The sequence below is a fragment of the Neopelma chrysocephalum genome, unplaced genomic scaffold (assembly GCF_003984885.1).
Source record: "Neopelma chrysocephalum unplaced genomic scaffold, ASM398488v2 Primary Assembly neopelma1_60, whole genome shotgun sequence".
Lineage (NCBI taxonomy): Eukaryota > Metazoa > Chordata > Aves > Passeriformes > Pipridae > Neopelma > Neopelma chrysocephalum.
In genome coordinates, this window is record NW_020897715.1 from 6,365,784 (window position 1) to 6,379,193 (window position 13,410).

The window sequence follows — 13,410 nt, forward strand, 5'->3', positions numbered from 1 at the left end:
AGCAAAGAGGCTGAGTTTTAAGTGTTTTGGCATGTCTGGGATATTCTGTTCATGACTGAAAATCATTTCCACAAAAGCATGTGGACAAAATTAAATGTATTCCAAAAAAAGATGAGTTATCTGCTGCCAGCTGTTCCTGATTTCTGCCGTTGAAGAGAGACAGGAAACCCTGGTTGATAAAAGAGTTCCAAAGGCACCATGACATAAGGCAACGCTCCTCCAGAAGAACAGGAATAATGTCCCTCTCTCTAAAAAAGTCTCAACTTTTGCATAAATAATTGTTTTGAAACTCTATGCCAAAACTCCCGTTTAGCTATGATTGCCTCCCACAGCACTTCTGCTGAATTCATTACTAATTTCCAGTTACTCCAGTATATTCATGCTCACTGATCTTTTCTTTCTTTCCCTGGCTACACCATTACTTTCAGCCTCATGCTTTAACTTGGGAGACCTCAGGCATGGGGGATCATTAAGCATCCTTCTCCACATATGTGGGACTGCATTTTTTAAAATGGCACAGACTAAGGAAGCACTGTATGAAAAGAAAATACGTTGCAGAACTGGATAACACTCAAGCAGGCAAATGCAATTTTCTCCAGCTCCCTTACAGACAAACGTCAATCCTGAACTAAGTCTCACGGGTGAAGATTCACTGGGAGGAAGTTGCAAATGTAAATTCCACCATAGGCCTGAGGTGCTGTTCCACTGCAAACAATACCATCCTTATTGTACACCGACAGTACAGCAACATGAATGCCTGCTGTGTAACTACAGGGAGCTGGGCCTGGATGGCAGGGAAAAGGGAGCTTGGTTCACCTGCTTGCTTATTTCTGGGTCTGTCCAGCTCAGCTCTCTCCAGAACAGGTTGTGCTCAAGGTATTTTTCTCAATATCTGTAGCACAGCTCTTTCCCTCAGAACTTCAAGCTGTATCTGTCAAATTGTGTTAGTAGTGACTTATCAGGGCTGCCCCTGCATAAGTGGAGTTTGTGATTAATTGCTTAAATGTTGATATTCCCATATGTCCCTATTGGGCACTGGAATGGGCTCCCCAGGGAAGTGGTAACAGCACCAAGCCTGACAGAGTTCACGAAGTGTTTGGACAATGTTCTCAGGCACATGGTGTGACTCTTGGGGATGGTCCTGTGCAGAGCTAAGAGTTGGACTCGATCCTTGTGGGTCCCTTCCAACTCAGCATATTCTGTGATTCTGTGATGTAGTTGGTCACCTTCTTCTGTGGATAAAACCAAATATGTAGTGCAAGATAGTTAAAAAAAAAGAAAAAATAAAAAAAAAAGAATGAAAGATTGTAAGCTTTGCTCAAGAAGCACAGCCATGGAGGCAAAGTGGTACCTTCCTCCATTACCCTAGCATGATTTCCAGCAGAGCTGAAAGCACAGGCCATACCAAGCAGCTCTGGAAGTAGCTACCCCAGTCATGACAACTGAGTCCTGATAGCACTTACACCTGACAAAGAGGCACCACAACCAGAACTACACCAAGTCCTGCAACAGTGCTAAAAGGTTCTACCATCTTTTCAAAATGGCCACCACTCATAGCTCTTATTTCTAAAACCCAAGTAAATCAACACTAATTTCTTCACTCCTTACATTTTGAGTGGTGGCATAGTCACGAAGGCAAAGGAAATGCTCCCAACTCACCCCAGGGTGTGTGCTACATCATCTTTCCCACCAATTCATTCATTCCTCCTCACCATTAGTCCTGCCATGTGTTCAGTAGGGTTGAGCACAGGACTTGAATGAGATCAAGTTGTTATGCAGTTGAGTTATGTTGTTGAGTGTTATGCAGTTTAACATATAATGTACAAACCCACTCACAAAACACATTCCTGATGTACAATTGAGGTGCTGGGACACACAGACATTGTACCAGAGCAAAGAGCACGCCGACACAGCCTGAAACCGAACTCACAACTCTCCTGCCATCTGCCTTCAAGTATGTCTTCCAGTCAATTCTTTTGCCTCACAAGGACTAGAAACTGTGGCTTTAAAATTGTGCAAAAGTTAGCAAAACTTTGTGTCCTCACCAAAATAATTGTGCATGAGGCATTAAAAAATCCAATAATCAGGTAGAAGGTAGTACAAGAGCTTCTACCTGCAGTGAATTTTAGGTACATAACATGGCCCAATAGTTAGGCTGTAGTTTGTGATCCCTCTTTTCAAGAATTTCACAAGTTTTTCAAACAGATACATGGGTAAGGATGAGACACAGCCAGGCATGGGTTTCCTGTCAAACAGGTGCCAAGATCAGTGGCAAATTCCATGAGATGCTCAAGTCTCTTCAGGGACAAGTGCCATCATGTACGAGACTAATGCCCCACCATCATTTCACAAGTCAAATGAACTCTCCCTCTCACCTCCAGACAACCACACCACATGGTGTATTAGGGTATCACTCCCTTACCCTGACAGAAACATAACCACTGTTTGAAATATGGGACCCCAACAGCTTCTTGCCTTGAAGCCCCACCAAAACCAAGACCCAGGTATCAGTAGGGGTGAAATATTCAGGCAACTAATAGAAATTGTGATCACCCTATGGACACTGGGACACTCGTTCTTGCAAAAAACAACACAAAAAGTACCATCAGCAGAGTGGCAACTCTTGGCCAAAACTTGAGCCTTAATTCTGTTGAGGAAGTCCTAAGTTATGATTTATTTCAGCAAAAAGGACCACTTACTGCCTCTACCTGAGCCCCTTTTGGGGGGTGGAGGGCTGATCCTGTGCTACTACAGAGCCAAGATGTTGCCTGTCCTGCATCAGATCTGCAGGGTTGCAACCTTAACGTAGTCACACAGATCAAGCTTTAAAAAAAATGCTACTGTTTCAAGCCAGCCCAAACTTTTATTTGTTGACATGATCAGTGCCATCTGCTTTGCTGGCTGACACTACTTTCTCCAGAACCCTTCAGCTGTCACTTTATATTTTGCCTGTTCACAGAGGCTCATGTCCCATTTCTATTTTAAACTTTCACTTTTATGCAATGCTTTATTCCTACAAAGAATATTTCAGTATTAACTGAGCCATGGCTTTAAGTTTAGAGGACACACTCACAGCTGGGGTTTTTTCTTTGTTTGTTTAAAACAAAAAGAAACACAAAAGACAAGACAACTATTATTTTGTAACTGATCTGACTAGTGCCATGCTTCATACTGAAAAAAATATTCTGAGTGAACTTGCCTTCTAAACAACAACATGCTTTTTCTAGGCTGCTTTCCATGTTTCAGTTCAACTGAAAATCTAAACTAGACTCGGCACTTTTATTTTCTGACTGCTACATACTAATGTTCCATCATATGACTGTAAGGAAATTTAAATGACCTACAGATTTTACAGTAATTTCCATTAGCTTAATTCAACTTCGAGGCTACTAGAGAACCAATATAAAAGGCAAAAGATCTCTTGAATTTCAGGACATGTTATTTTTTACCACTTACCAACCAAAACTTCTAGCAGCATCCTTTTGGAGGGTATCTGCTCACACGATCCTATCTGCCCACTTTAAACTCATCTTTATACTAAAAAGCAAGAATGAAACATCTCCCATAGGCAACTTAATACATGACCACAGGTAACACTGAAAGCTGAAGGATCTGTGTGGAGTACACACGAACAAAAAAAAGTGCAGGCAGGGAAGTCCAGGGAAGTTCAAACTTAAACTGGATTGTCTCCCCACAGAGCAGAGAAGTGGGAGCAACATTCTCCTTCTCAACCACAGGCTTGATGAGCACAGCCACAAAACAGCAGTCAGGCTCATGACAGGGCAAGCAGAAATCAAAGACAAAAAGCTCAGAATAACACAATGCAAGCTGTAAGGTGTGAATTAAGTGAGAACTGCAAAAGTGCTAAAAATGTGCAGCTTGTCTAAAAAAAAAGCAAATAATGCAGAAGACTTCCAGATATTCCTGGAAAGCTTAAAAAGGAGGAGAGACTAGCTAGAGCATTTCCACAAGTGACAGGTCTAAATTATGAGGCAGAGGATGAAATTTAAAAAGGAAACAACACTGGCTGAAATTCCTGGAAAAACTTCCTGACCTTGAAGTATTATTGGCCCTGGCACATCCCCTGTGGAGAAGAGAACTGCATGCCTGGAGAGGCTAGTGAAGAGCCTGGTGGAGGGAACTGGCACCCCGTGGCTTGAGGGGGACAACTTCATCTTGCAGGCCCTTTCCATTTCTTCACTTAAAATCTTATTATAGTGCTATCCTATTTTGGAACATGTTTTGCTATATAGTTGAGAGCAATTAAGTATCTGACTGTATAGGAAAGCTAATTAATTCCTGGGACTTAATAACAGAGAGAATATTCTACAGTACTAAAACTGTCAGTCAGCAAACAAAATAAAAAAAAGATTGCTTTAAAATTACATAATTGACAGATGTCTTATACATCATTCTATACAATAACAGGAAAAACCTGCAGCCTTCTTTCATTCTGTTTCTTTGCTGAGAAAGGATTCTTTTTCTTTTTTTTTGTTCTCCAAATTATATAACCTACAATGGAAGGTAGTGGAACAGCTCAATTAGTACTGTTCTTTTAAACAACAGATAACCCAAGTACAAGCCCTATATATATTTTTTTTATTAATAAAAATTTCTTTACGGTAGATCAGGTCTTTTTACTTAAGCATACTATATTTTGGTTGTCAAGCATACCTTGGAACACATTACTGTTAAAGGGAAATGATGGTGAAGCAACTATTTTTTTCTTCCATATTTATCAAGTAAATTTACTTACAGACAGTACTTCATAAAATAACCTCCATCAATGTTAATCATATAAATATATTTTGAAGATCAAGGGGAACAGAGCACACAGCTAAGATAACTGAATTACCTTTGTCTTTTCACCAATAACATTTCTCTCCAGTTCAGCTATTTTTCTGTTTAGATGATCCAAAATTTCCTTCTCTTTCAGCAGCTCTGTTGTTTCAGATTTCTGTTCCCCATCCAAAAGGGCACATTCCATATCCAACTAGGAACACAAAACATCTTTCAGAAGCAGTCCAGATTCAGAAGAAATCTTGATACACATTATTTTCTGGGGGAAGGGGAGTGAGTTGGTGATTATTCACAAGAGAAGTATTTTAAAAAGAGGGGAGGGGGGAAAAATGTTTTACTGCCACAGAAGTTAAAAAGAGATCACAAATCTCAGAAGAAGTAAAACTGAAACACAAAATACTGCAAAATAAAGTCCAAACCAACTTTAGCTTGAAGATCTTTTTTTTCCCAAACTACTTATTTTCTATCTCTTCTCTGTGCTCCCTCCTGTTATGATACTGTACTGTCTCTGTGCCCAGCTCAGTCAGGAAACCTTTCTGGAACAGCTGTTCCTTTCCTGTCGCTGATAATTGGAGCAAGCAAAACCCAAATGCCTGGTCAGCTTAGTTTGCAACTGAGAGATTCCAGGAGCCAAGGGGGGTGTCAACACACCCTTGCCACCGTAAAGCCAAGGAGGTTTGAAAGGAAGTTGTCTCACTTCCTTTCTCTTTAAACAGTCATAGGAGATACCACCATAAAACTCCCAAGTGACACAAGGCATTTGGATCAGCTGAGTGGCCATTAAACAAGCAAGATTGTTCCAATTCCACTTAGGAGTGTAATGGTTACAGCTGGGAAACGCTAACCTGACCATCATGTCCATCTCCCAGCTGGGGATAAATAACCTTCATAACAGGAGACAGCCAGGTCTGTGATTCTGTGCCTAATCCTGGTGAAAATCACAGAATATGAAGGCTTCATACATCAGTGAGTTCCCCATATACTTAGTGGACCCATCAGACTTGTGCTATGTAGACATACGTAACAAGCAAGACATTTAAAACCAAAACATATTTCATACCTCCCTTGAGGATTCATCCATCTGGTCATTTAAATCTTTGATCTTCTGCTCAAGTTCTTCCAAGTTGTTTAGTGTTACTATGCGCTCCTCCTCCAGCCGAACAAGCTCCTGCCTTCTTTGCTCATCACTGGTGCATTCTGGTATCTGCAGTTGCATGCCATGAGAGATTCATTAGAAAAAGAGTTAAACACTGTCTTTTCTTCCCCTCTTCATATAGTTTTCATTTTAGACAAGTACAGTACTGCTGGTTTTGAACCCATTACATATTTCTCATCTACTGTATTGCTATTTCTATATTTAGAAGGTGTACAAGAGAAACAAACATGATACTTTACTTCCAGGCATTGAAATTAAATACTATACTTAACAGTAAATACTATTCATTCTAAAGGAATTACTAAAAGTTAACCTTTGAAAATACTTTACATGTTGTGCTATATAGGTGGTAAAAATCTAATTTTTCCCTTATAAAAATAACGCAGATGAAGATGCTTTTTATGTCAGCTAGGAGAGGCTAGGAGGTAGGATAGGACATTTTGTAACCAGCCATTAAGATGGGCAGGTTACATAAAATAAGGACAAAAGTTGGTTCTGTCCCCCCAGGTAGCGCTGAGGAAGTAGTAGCCTTAATGTTCTTCTTTTCGTTGCCATTTACTTACCAGTAACTGTGCCAAGAATTAAACAACTTTATGAAGAAAATACCTGTGATCTTACAGTAGCAAATGCTAGATCAAGCAGATCATGCATTCTTCACGTTCGCCTGACCCCAGGGGTTTGTGATCCAATCACTCTGGTAAGGCTGCTCGCTCATTGTCCCCAGTCAGAATTAGAGGTGGGCTGCGTGCAGGGCTTCACAGTAACCCCTGGACCACACAGCCTTGCTCAAAAGGGGCTCAGCTCAGCTACTGAATGGCTATTCTGAGAGCAGCCGTTTTATCCTGAACAAATCTGAGCTCGATATTTTAAAACAATGTACTGTGTTTCATTAACACAGTTCTTGCTTGCTGCTGCTTTTCTAAAGGGCTTAGCAGAACGCCCTTTACAATGAATGAATGAATGGTATTCCTTGATTTAGCAATAGTAATCCTAGCAGGAAAGCCTCTTTTTGTCCGGTCTCCTGTTCGGATAATGCTGACAAAACATCTTTGATTTCGACTTCCTAATAAGGATTTAAAATAGGATCTCTGACTTGCATGAAGAAAGCAGCAAATGGGAAAGAAATGCAAGACCACAGCAACTTGAAATTTCCTACTACCTTTTCAACATGGAAAGACCAAGTAAAGCCATAATAGCCTTCTATTCTATTTCTATATTGTGTTGAACGTTTCTGTTCAACACAATTTCACACCAGAAGACTCGGCAGACAGATTTCCAGAGAGATAACCTTTTAGAATAGAAAATGTTTTTCTACCACACCTCCTCCTTCTTCTACATACACATACTTCTATTAAGTTGTAAGTTAAGCAGGGGTTAAATACAATTCACATGTAAGCATGCTGGAGATCATACAGTGTGAAAATAACATCAAAGAGAAGAGAAACAAAGTATTTTGAAGGTGTGAATTTGTTAAACAGAAACTTGCTTTTATAGCTTTGCTTGGTCTTATTATGCTCTTGATTCTAACTCTTGAATCCAGTTTCTAACATAATAATGTTTCTAGGACTTGCTGTGCTGCTGCTCCAGCACGGCAGAGCCTAGGAACTGACGCAAGGAAAGGAAAGGCTCTTATCCCAGCCCAGGGAAGGCTCCTGCTGCTCTAGCAAGCAAATGGTTAGGAATGCTGTTAGTTCATTTTTTAAAGGACAATTTATCTTCAGTAATGAAAACAGCAGTGTGAAGTATACAGGAAAGGAGGTGCAGCTTATTAAATGCAGGAGCTGGGTTAGAGGGGCGGGAGGTTGGCTGCTGCCATGTGCCCCGAGAGACAACAGCTGATCCAACAAATGGCTCAAGTCCAACCCTGGGAAAGGAGACAGGACAGTAAATTCAGCTCAGGCAACAACCTTCCATGTGACTGTTCTGGTTTGACAATGAGAAAACATGCTCCTCTTACAGAACACAGGAGCCTCAGGTTGGAAGAAAACAGCAGAGCTTCCCTTCCCTCCTACATCGCAGGATGATGCTATAAGCAGGGTTCCCGAAACCTTCCTTATGCAAGTAGCTATAATTGTTCAAGCAAATCCTTCTCTCCTTAAACTCCTCCTGAACTATACATCCCTGTGAAAAAACCCCAAACTTCCAGTACCATTAGCTTCCACAAAATACAAAATAATGATGTGCTGGCTGCTACATTTTGCTGGCTATATTTTCTACACTTGCTGGCTTATAAAACTGTATGAGTTCTGAGATTAATTCTCATACCTAAGCCAGCCTAATCATTGTCCCTGTCAGGACAGTCTAGAGGAGGATTTCAAACAACAAAGCCTGGTTTATACTCTCTACTTCTACAGAGTGTTACCTTTGGTGTGATGCTTAGGTAGGATGACTCAGTGGCATCCTTCAGGAAGCTGGGAGCAGGAAAAGGTGGAGGCTTCCCACTTTCACTGAAGGGCTCATCAGCTCTCAACCCCCTGGAGGGAAGGTAAGCAGCAGTGCCACGGCTGTGGTTGCTCAGCTCCGAGAAATCTGAATCGCTTGCAGATGATTTCAAGTGGCTTCTGAACCTTGTTTCCAGATTCATCTGGGAGTCTTCGAACACTGAGTCCTCGTCAGAAAGCTGAAGTTTTTCGAGTTCTTTGTTAATTTTTTGAACATCAGCAACTGTGGTAGCTGCAGCAGGGTTGCTGTCAGATTTGGAGTATTCTGCACACAGATTGAGGATTGTCTCGAGCCGCTGTCGTTCCTAGTTTAAAAAAAGATAACAGCACTGAGTGTCACATGTGAGCTAAAGATGAAGTGAAAAATAAAATTTTGCTGGTTTTTTTTTGTTTTGTTCGGGTTGGGTTTTTGTTTGTTTGTTTTGGGTTGTTTTTTTTCAGACTGAAGGATTAAAGTCCATGTAAAGTCGATCTCCCACTTGGAGCTAATAAACATAGATACATAAATAAATTACAGTGTAAGTGACAAATCAAAGTTAACATGGAAGAATAATTAAAAAATATTAAAATATTCTAAACTGGAAAGATAAGTATTAGGACATATTTAAGTAGCCATTAATTTCTGTGAAATGTACTTTTAAACTTTTTATTCGGGTTGTTGTCTCCACACCCCATTTGTACATATACACGTCAAGTGATCTCACTGCGTAAATCACTAAGGGTTCCACTTCACACTTACGCTATATTCCTACCAAGCTGCAAAATCTAGTACGGATTTTCCATGAACTCACTCGTTCCTGACTTTTTTGGATTTTTTTTCCATTTTGTTAACTATGGTTCCCTTTTTTGAGAGAATTAGTCCACATTTTGAAACTCACAGTTTTAGAAGCATTAAGAGAAAAATCAGACATCACATCTATAATACAACAGCTGTTAAATGCACAGAATGGGGGAAATCTTTATTTAACAGCTTATTCAAATTCCCTATGGATTCATACCAACATTTCAAACATGAGACTCTGAATACCTGTGCCAGTTTAACTTGATATGCTTCAAGTTGCTATAAACATTTAATTCCTATAGGATTTCTAGATCTCTATAATACTGTTTATAAACTATCAGAAAACTATATTTGTTTTATGTTACTGTATGCATAGCTTCCTGTAACTTCTATTTCAGATGAAATTTTTTTACCCTTTTGCTTTTAAGAGGTAATGATTTTATGCAATTTCATGTTACCTTTGCTAACCAAAAAGTAAATAAAAAATTGCTTACCATAAGCCTATTGAAAATTTTGCTGGAAAAAAGACCACTGTGAGAGTTCCAAGCTTGGCATTAATACCTGCACTAATGATCTCATTTCTGATTTCTAGGAAATCCTTCTTACTTTTAGTAGTATTTAAAAAGAAATCTAAAAAACCCAACAGCCTCAGCCTCCTTCCCCGGGAACCACTACAGACATGTTTGCTTTCCAAGCTCTACCTGGCATTAGATTTGCAAACAGGATTTGCAAAGCAGCTACTTCTGACACCCCTAAAACACTTCCTATGCCCAACAGCAAGTGATTACAAGGATCAAGCAAAGCAGTTGGGGCAATGCATTGCCTGCCCTTTTCCCCACAGCAAGCCACTGGACTGCATGAAAATTTAACACTGGTTTACAAGCACCCAGCTTTTTATACAGCTACCAAGAGATTAGCTGGTTGTATGCACCACATGTTCACATCACCCCACATCACCCGCAGTTAAGAGCTCTGTTTCTGAGCTGGAGAACCCATCTGAACCCACCCGTTTCCAAGCACTACCCAAACAAGAGAGCACTGCGAGAGAGAAATTTTGCCTTTGGGTAGCTTATTCCCAGGTTCCCACTGCAGGTTTCCTCTGAAGCCTCCTGAAGCACCAGCAGAGACGAGCCGCTGAAATAACGGAGCCTGGGGCAGCAATTGCAAGCTTCTATTTTCCACAAAATAGTCCAGCAGATTCTGCAGACATCCTTCAACCCCAAATGACTGACATAATTATAACTCTCAAAAGCCTTGTTCCCTCCAGGCAACTACTGCCAGACCCTAAGACTCTTCCCTTACCCCTCCAACACCGCTATCCTCCCTCTTACTAAGTCCTTTGGCCACGCAACCCAATTCCTAAAGCGCTGAGCAAGTGCTGGCTGGGACTGCCAGTAATTATGCAGCTCTCCCTGTTGTGACGGCATCGGGCCTCTCATAGTGGTTATAGACAGGAAACATGGCATCAGGACATGAGGTCCCATCCTTCCCTGCAACAACAGGCTGTATCAGGTTACTCCATGTTAAACCTCCATCCCGTTGGTAATAAATAATAGGAAATGGCAAATCTCAAAGCAGGGCCCCTGCTCATCCCAGCTGAAGTTCTCAGGTGAGGGGCTCTCATTGCAAACCTGCCCTTTGCTGAGCAGTCTGGAAAAAAAAGGGACTTCTTTTTCTCCCAAGTCTCAGATGCTCAGAAAAAGCTTAAAAATTGCAGGAAAACCTCCGTCAGTCTTCAAAAAATTCCTGATGAGCTTTCAGACACATTACAGAAATACTGATATCTCTCACTTCTATTTTGACATGGGCTGAGAAGCTTACGGACAGGAAGCTCTGTGGTTATTTTATACGCTCTATTCTCATCATTTCATCTCAGTCAACTCATTCCAGCTCCAGTACACCTGCATTTAACTGTTTCCAGCATAAATTTCTCAGTGAAGCAGCAAGCTAGGAAAGTACCCCTGCAAAGAGAAGTGCAGAAGGAGTAGCCAATGGAAAATCCAGTCAACAATTTTACAAGAAATACCAAACAAGTTATTTGTGATGCTGAACACAGCAGAGGGGAAGAAAAAAGGTAAAAAAAAAGAAAAAAAAAGGTATGTCAAAAGCAGGAATGGGTTTAAAATTTCCTCTGGTGGGAGGGAGGAGTGTTGAATCAAGCCTTATAAGCCTGCCAGTGTGTTTCCCCATAAAATGTTCTTTCTAACAGACTAAAATACCTCTGTGTATTTTCTGTGGTTCTCTTCCCCTGCCACAAAAAGAGGTAACAGGTCTTGTGTGCTTTCTGCCTGAGCAGTTTCACTACTCCTGGCTTTGAGAAAGCTACACATCACCTATGGTTGGCCGCAAATTTAGGTGCTGAAGGAGAAGGGTGGGATAAGGAGATAATAACTCTCTTCTGCTATTGATTAACAATGACATTAAGAGACACCCCTGGCACACTGTTAAAAGAAATTTCCAAAACAGCAGAGATAAATATCCCACTTTTTTAACAGTAACCAAGAGATGATTCCTGGATTTGTTCATCTGCTGCATTCACGTTTATGAATTTTACAAATGCGTAGAGGGGATACTATATCTAGACATCAAGGCAAGACTTAGTTAATCAGCTATGGCAAGCAGGAAGCTTTTTAGATAAGTGCCATTAGCAACTGAATAACTTCACATTTCATTAAAAATACATGTGCAGTCTATCCCTTGTGGCAAACACTAACATGAATTACAGCCGTGCAGCCAGGTTTCCTTTGCCTGAAGAAGTGGCTGTTGCTCTATTCAGCTACCAAAGAACAGCAATTTTCTACTGTTGCTCCTGCAGACAACCAACCACCTTCTCAGCAAAAGCTTGGAGCAGCAGCTAGTCAAAAAGGATGGTGGGGAGAGAGGTAGAGAGACTGGGGAAGAGAACTGCAGAAACTCCCCAAACTTACTTTCTTACAAATACATTCAGTGCCCCAGAGACAAGAGGCAGGAGAAGCTATCTCTTTTCTTCCTGCATTTCTCAGGAGATTATTTCAAAGCTAAACTTGTAACAGTTCGCCAACTGTTCTTCCCCTTCCCTCCAGTTTGCACCAGTTTCTCACTCCAGCCTCATTTATTTTCTCATTTTCAGTCCTTGCTTCGCTATAGTTAGTGTTTTGGCTCTGAGGTTACCACTAACAGCACAGAATTCAGAAAAAGCACCTGTATTTCGTGTCTGTCTCTCACAGGCAGCCTTTGACAGCAGAGGCACCTGCACAGCGAGCTTGTGGAAAGACCAGCCCAGATCACAGCAAAGGACTGGGTGTGCCTCATCCTTACCTTCCCAGTACAGGCACAGAAGAAACAGACTGGTAGAAGCAGAAGAGATCGGTGGCACAGGGTAGAGACAGCCTTCAGGGAGGAGCTGAGCAGATGACTTCCTGCAGAATTAGCTCCTATATCTGCAGCCATGTATTTGGCTCCTGAGGGAATGCCATCAGCTTCCAAAATAACAGTGTTGTTCAGCACAGAACTTTTGTCCCTACAATACCTATGCAGATGCTCCTTTTCAAATCACACTGAAGGCAAGAGCCTGAAGACTAAAGCTGCACTGCAGTATTTAGGTTCTGTAAATGAGAACAGGTCTCCTGAAATTGATTTCTTCCTGGCCCATACTGTTAGTTTGCATAAAACATAGCTGCAAAAATTAAGCATATGTAATCCACACTTTGGCTTATTAAAGATCCCACAGAAATGTTTTACAACACAATTGAAACTGAATGTTCCTGAAAAGTTACAGAGTCATCAATATTAGTTATATTCTGCAGGGAGGTTTTATCCTATTATACAACACCTTTTCAATTACAAAACTAAACTGATGTTAAGTGGTTATTCTGTAACACTATAGAGACTGTCAAATACCAGTGGTGTGAAAAATTACCTTGAAGATAGCCTTTGTCTACTTGGCTGGTGTTCCTGTAAGAGCTAATCACTTACAGTTTTACATACAGCTTGGGTACTTTATGCTTAAAGACAGAGTACCGATATAAATTTATAAAACATGTATATGATGTTTTCCATAAGCTGTATTGGAGATTTACATAAGCTCTATTAACCATGATTTTAAAGCAGTACCATGTTGAAAACTCAGAAATCTTTTCACTTCATTTTCCCTTCACAATGAGCACATCTTACTAAGTTGTAATCCGCCAATGCAAACCAGGCACAGGGATATTCTGTATTATTCCCTACTTCTAAATTAACTTATGAAATTC

General features: G+C 40.7%; 1 protein-coding gene across 8 annotated transcripts in view; it reads right to left on the reverse strand.

Moving 5' to 3' along the window:
• PHLDB2 (pleckstrin homology like domain family B member 2) overlaps positions 1-13,410 on the reverse strand; it is an 81,764-nt gene that overhangs the window by 35,823 nt on the left and 32,531 nt on the right. For all 8 annotated transcript variants that reach the window (XM_027680957.1, XM_027680956.1, XM_027680952.1 and 5 more), the window contains 3 exons: positions 8,319-8,702; positions 5,861-6,004; positions 4,856-4,993 (listed from right to left, as the gene is read on the reverse strand). In XM_027680957.1, coding sequence (XP_027536758.1) covers positions 4,856-4,993; positions 5,861-6,004; positions 8,319-8,702 — 666 coding nt within the window. The remainder of the gene's footprint in view (positions 1-4,855; positions 4,994-5,860; positions 6,005-8,318; positions 8,703-13,410) is intronic.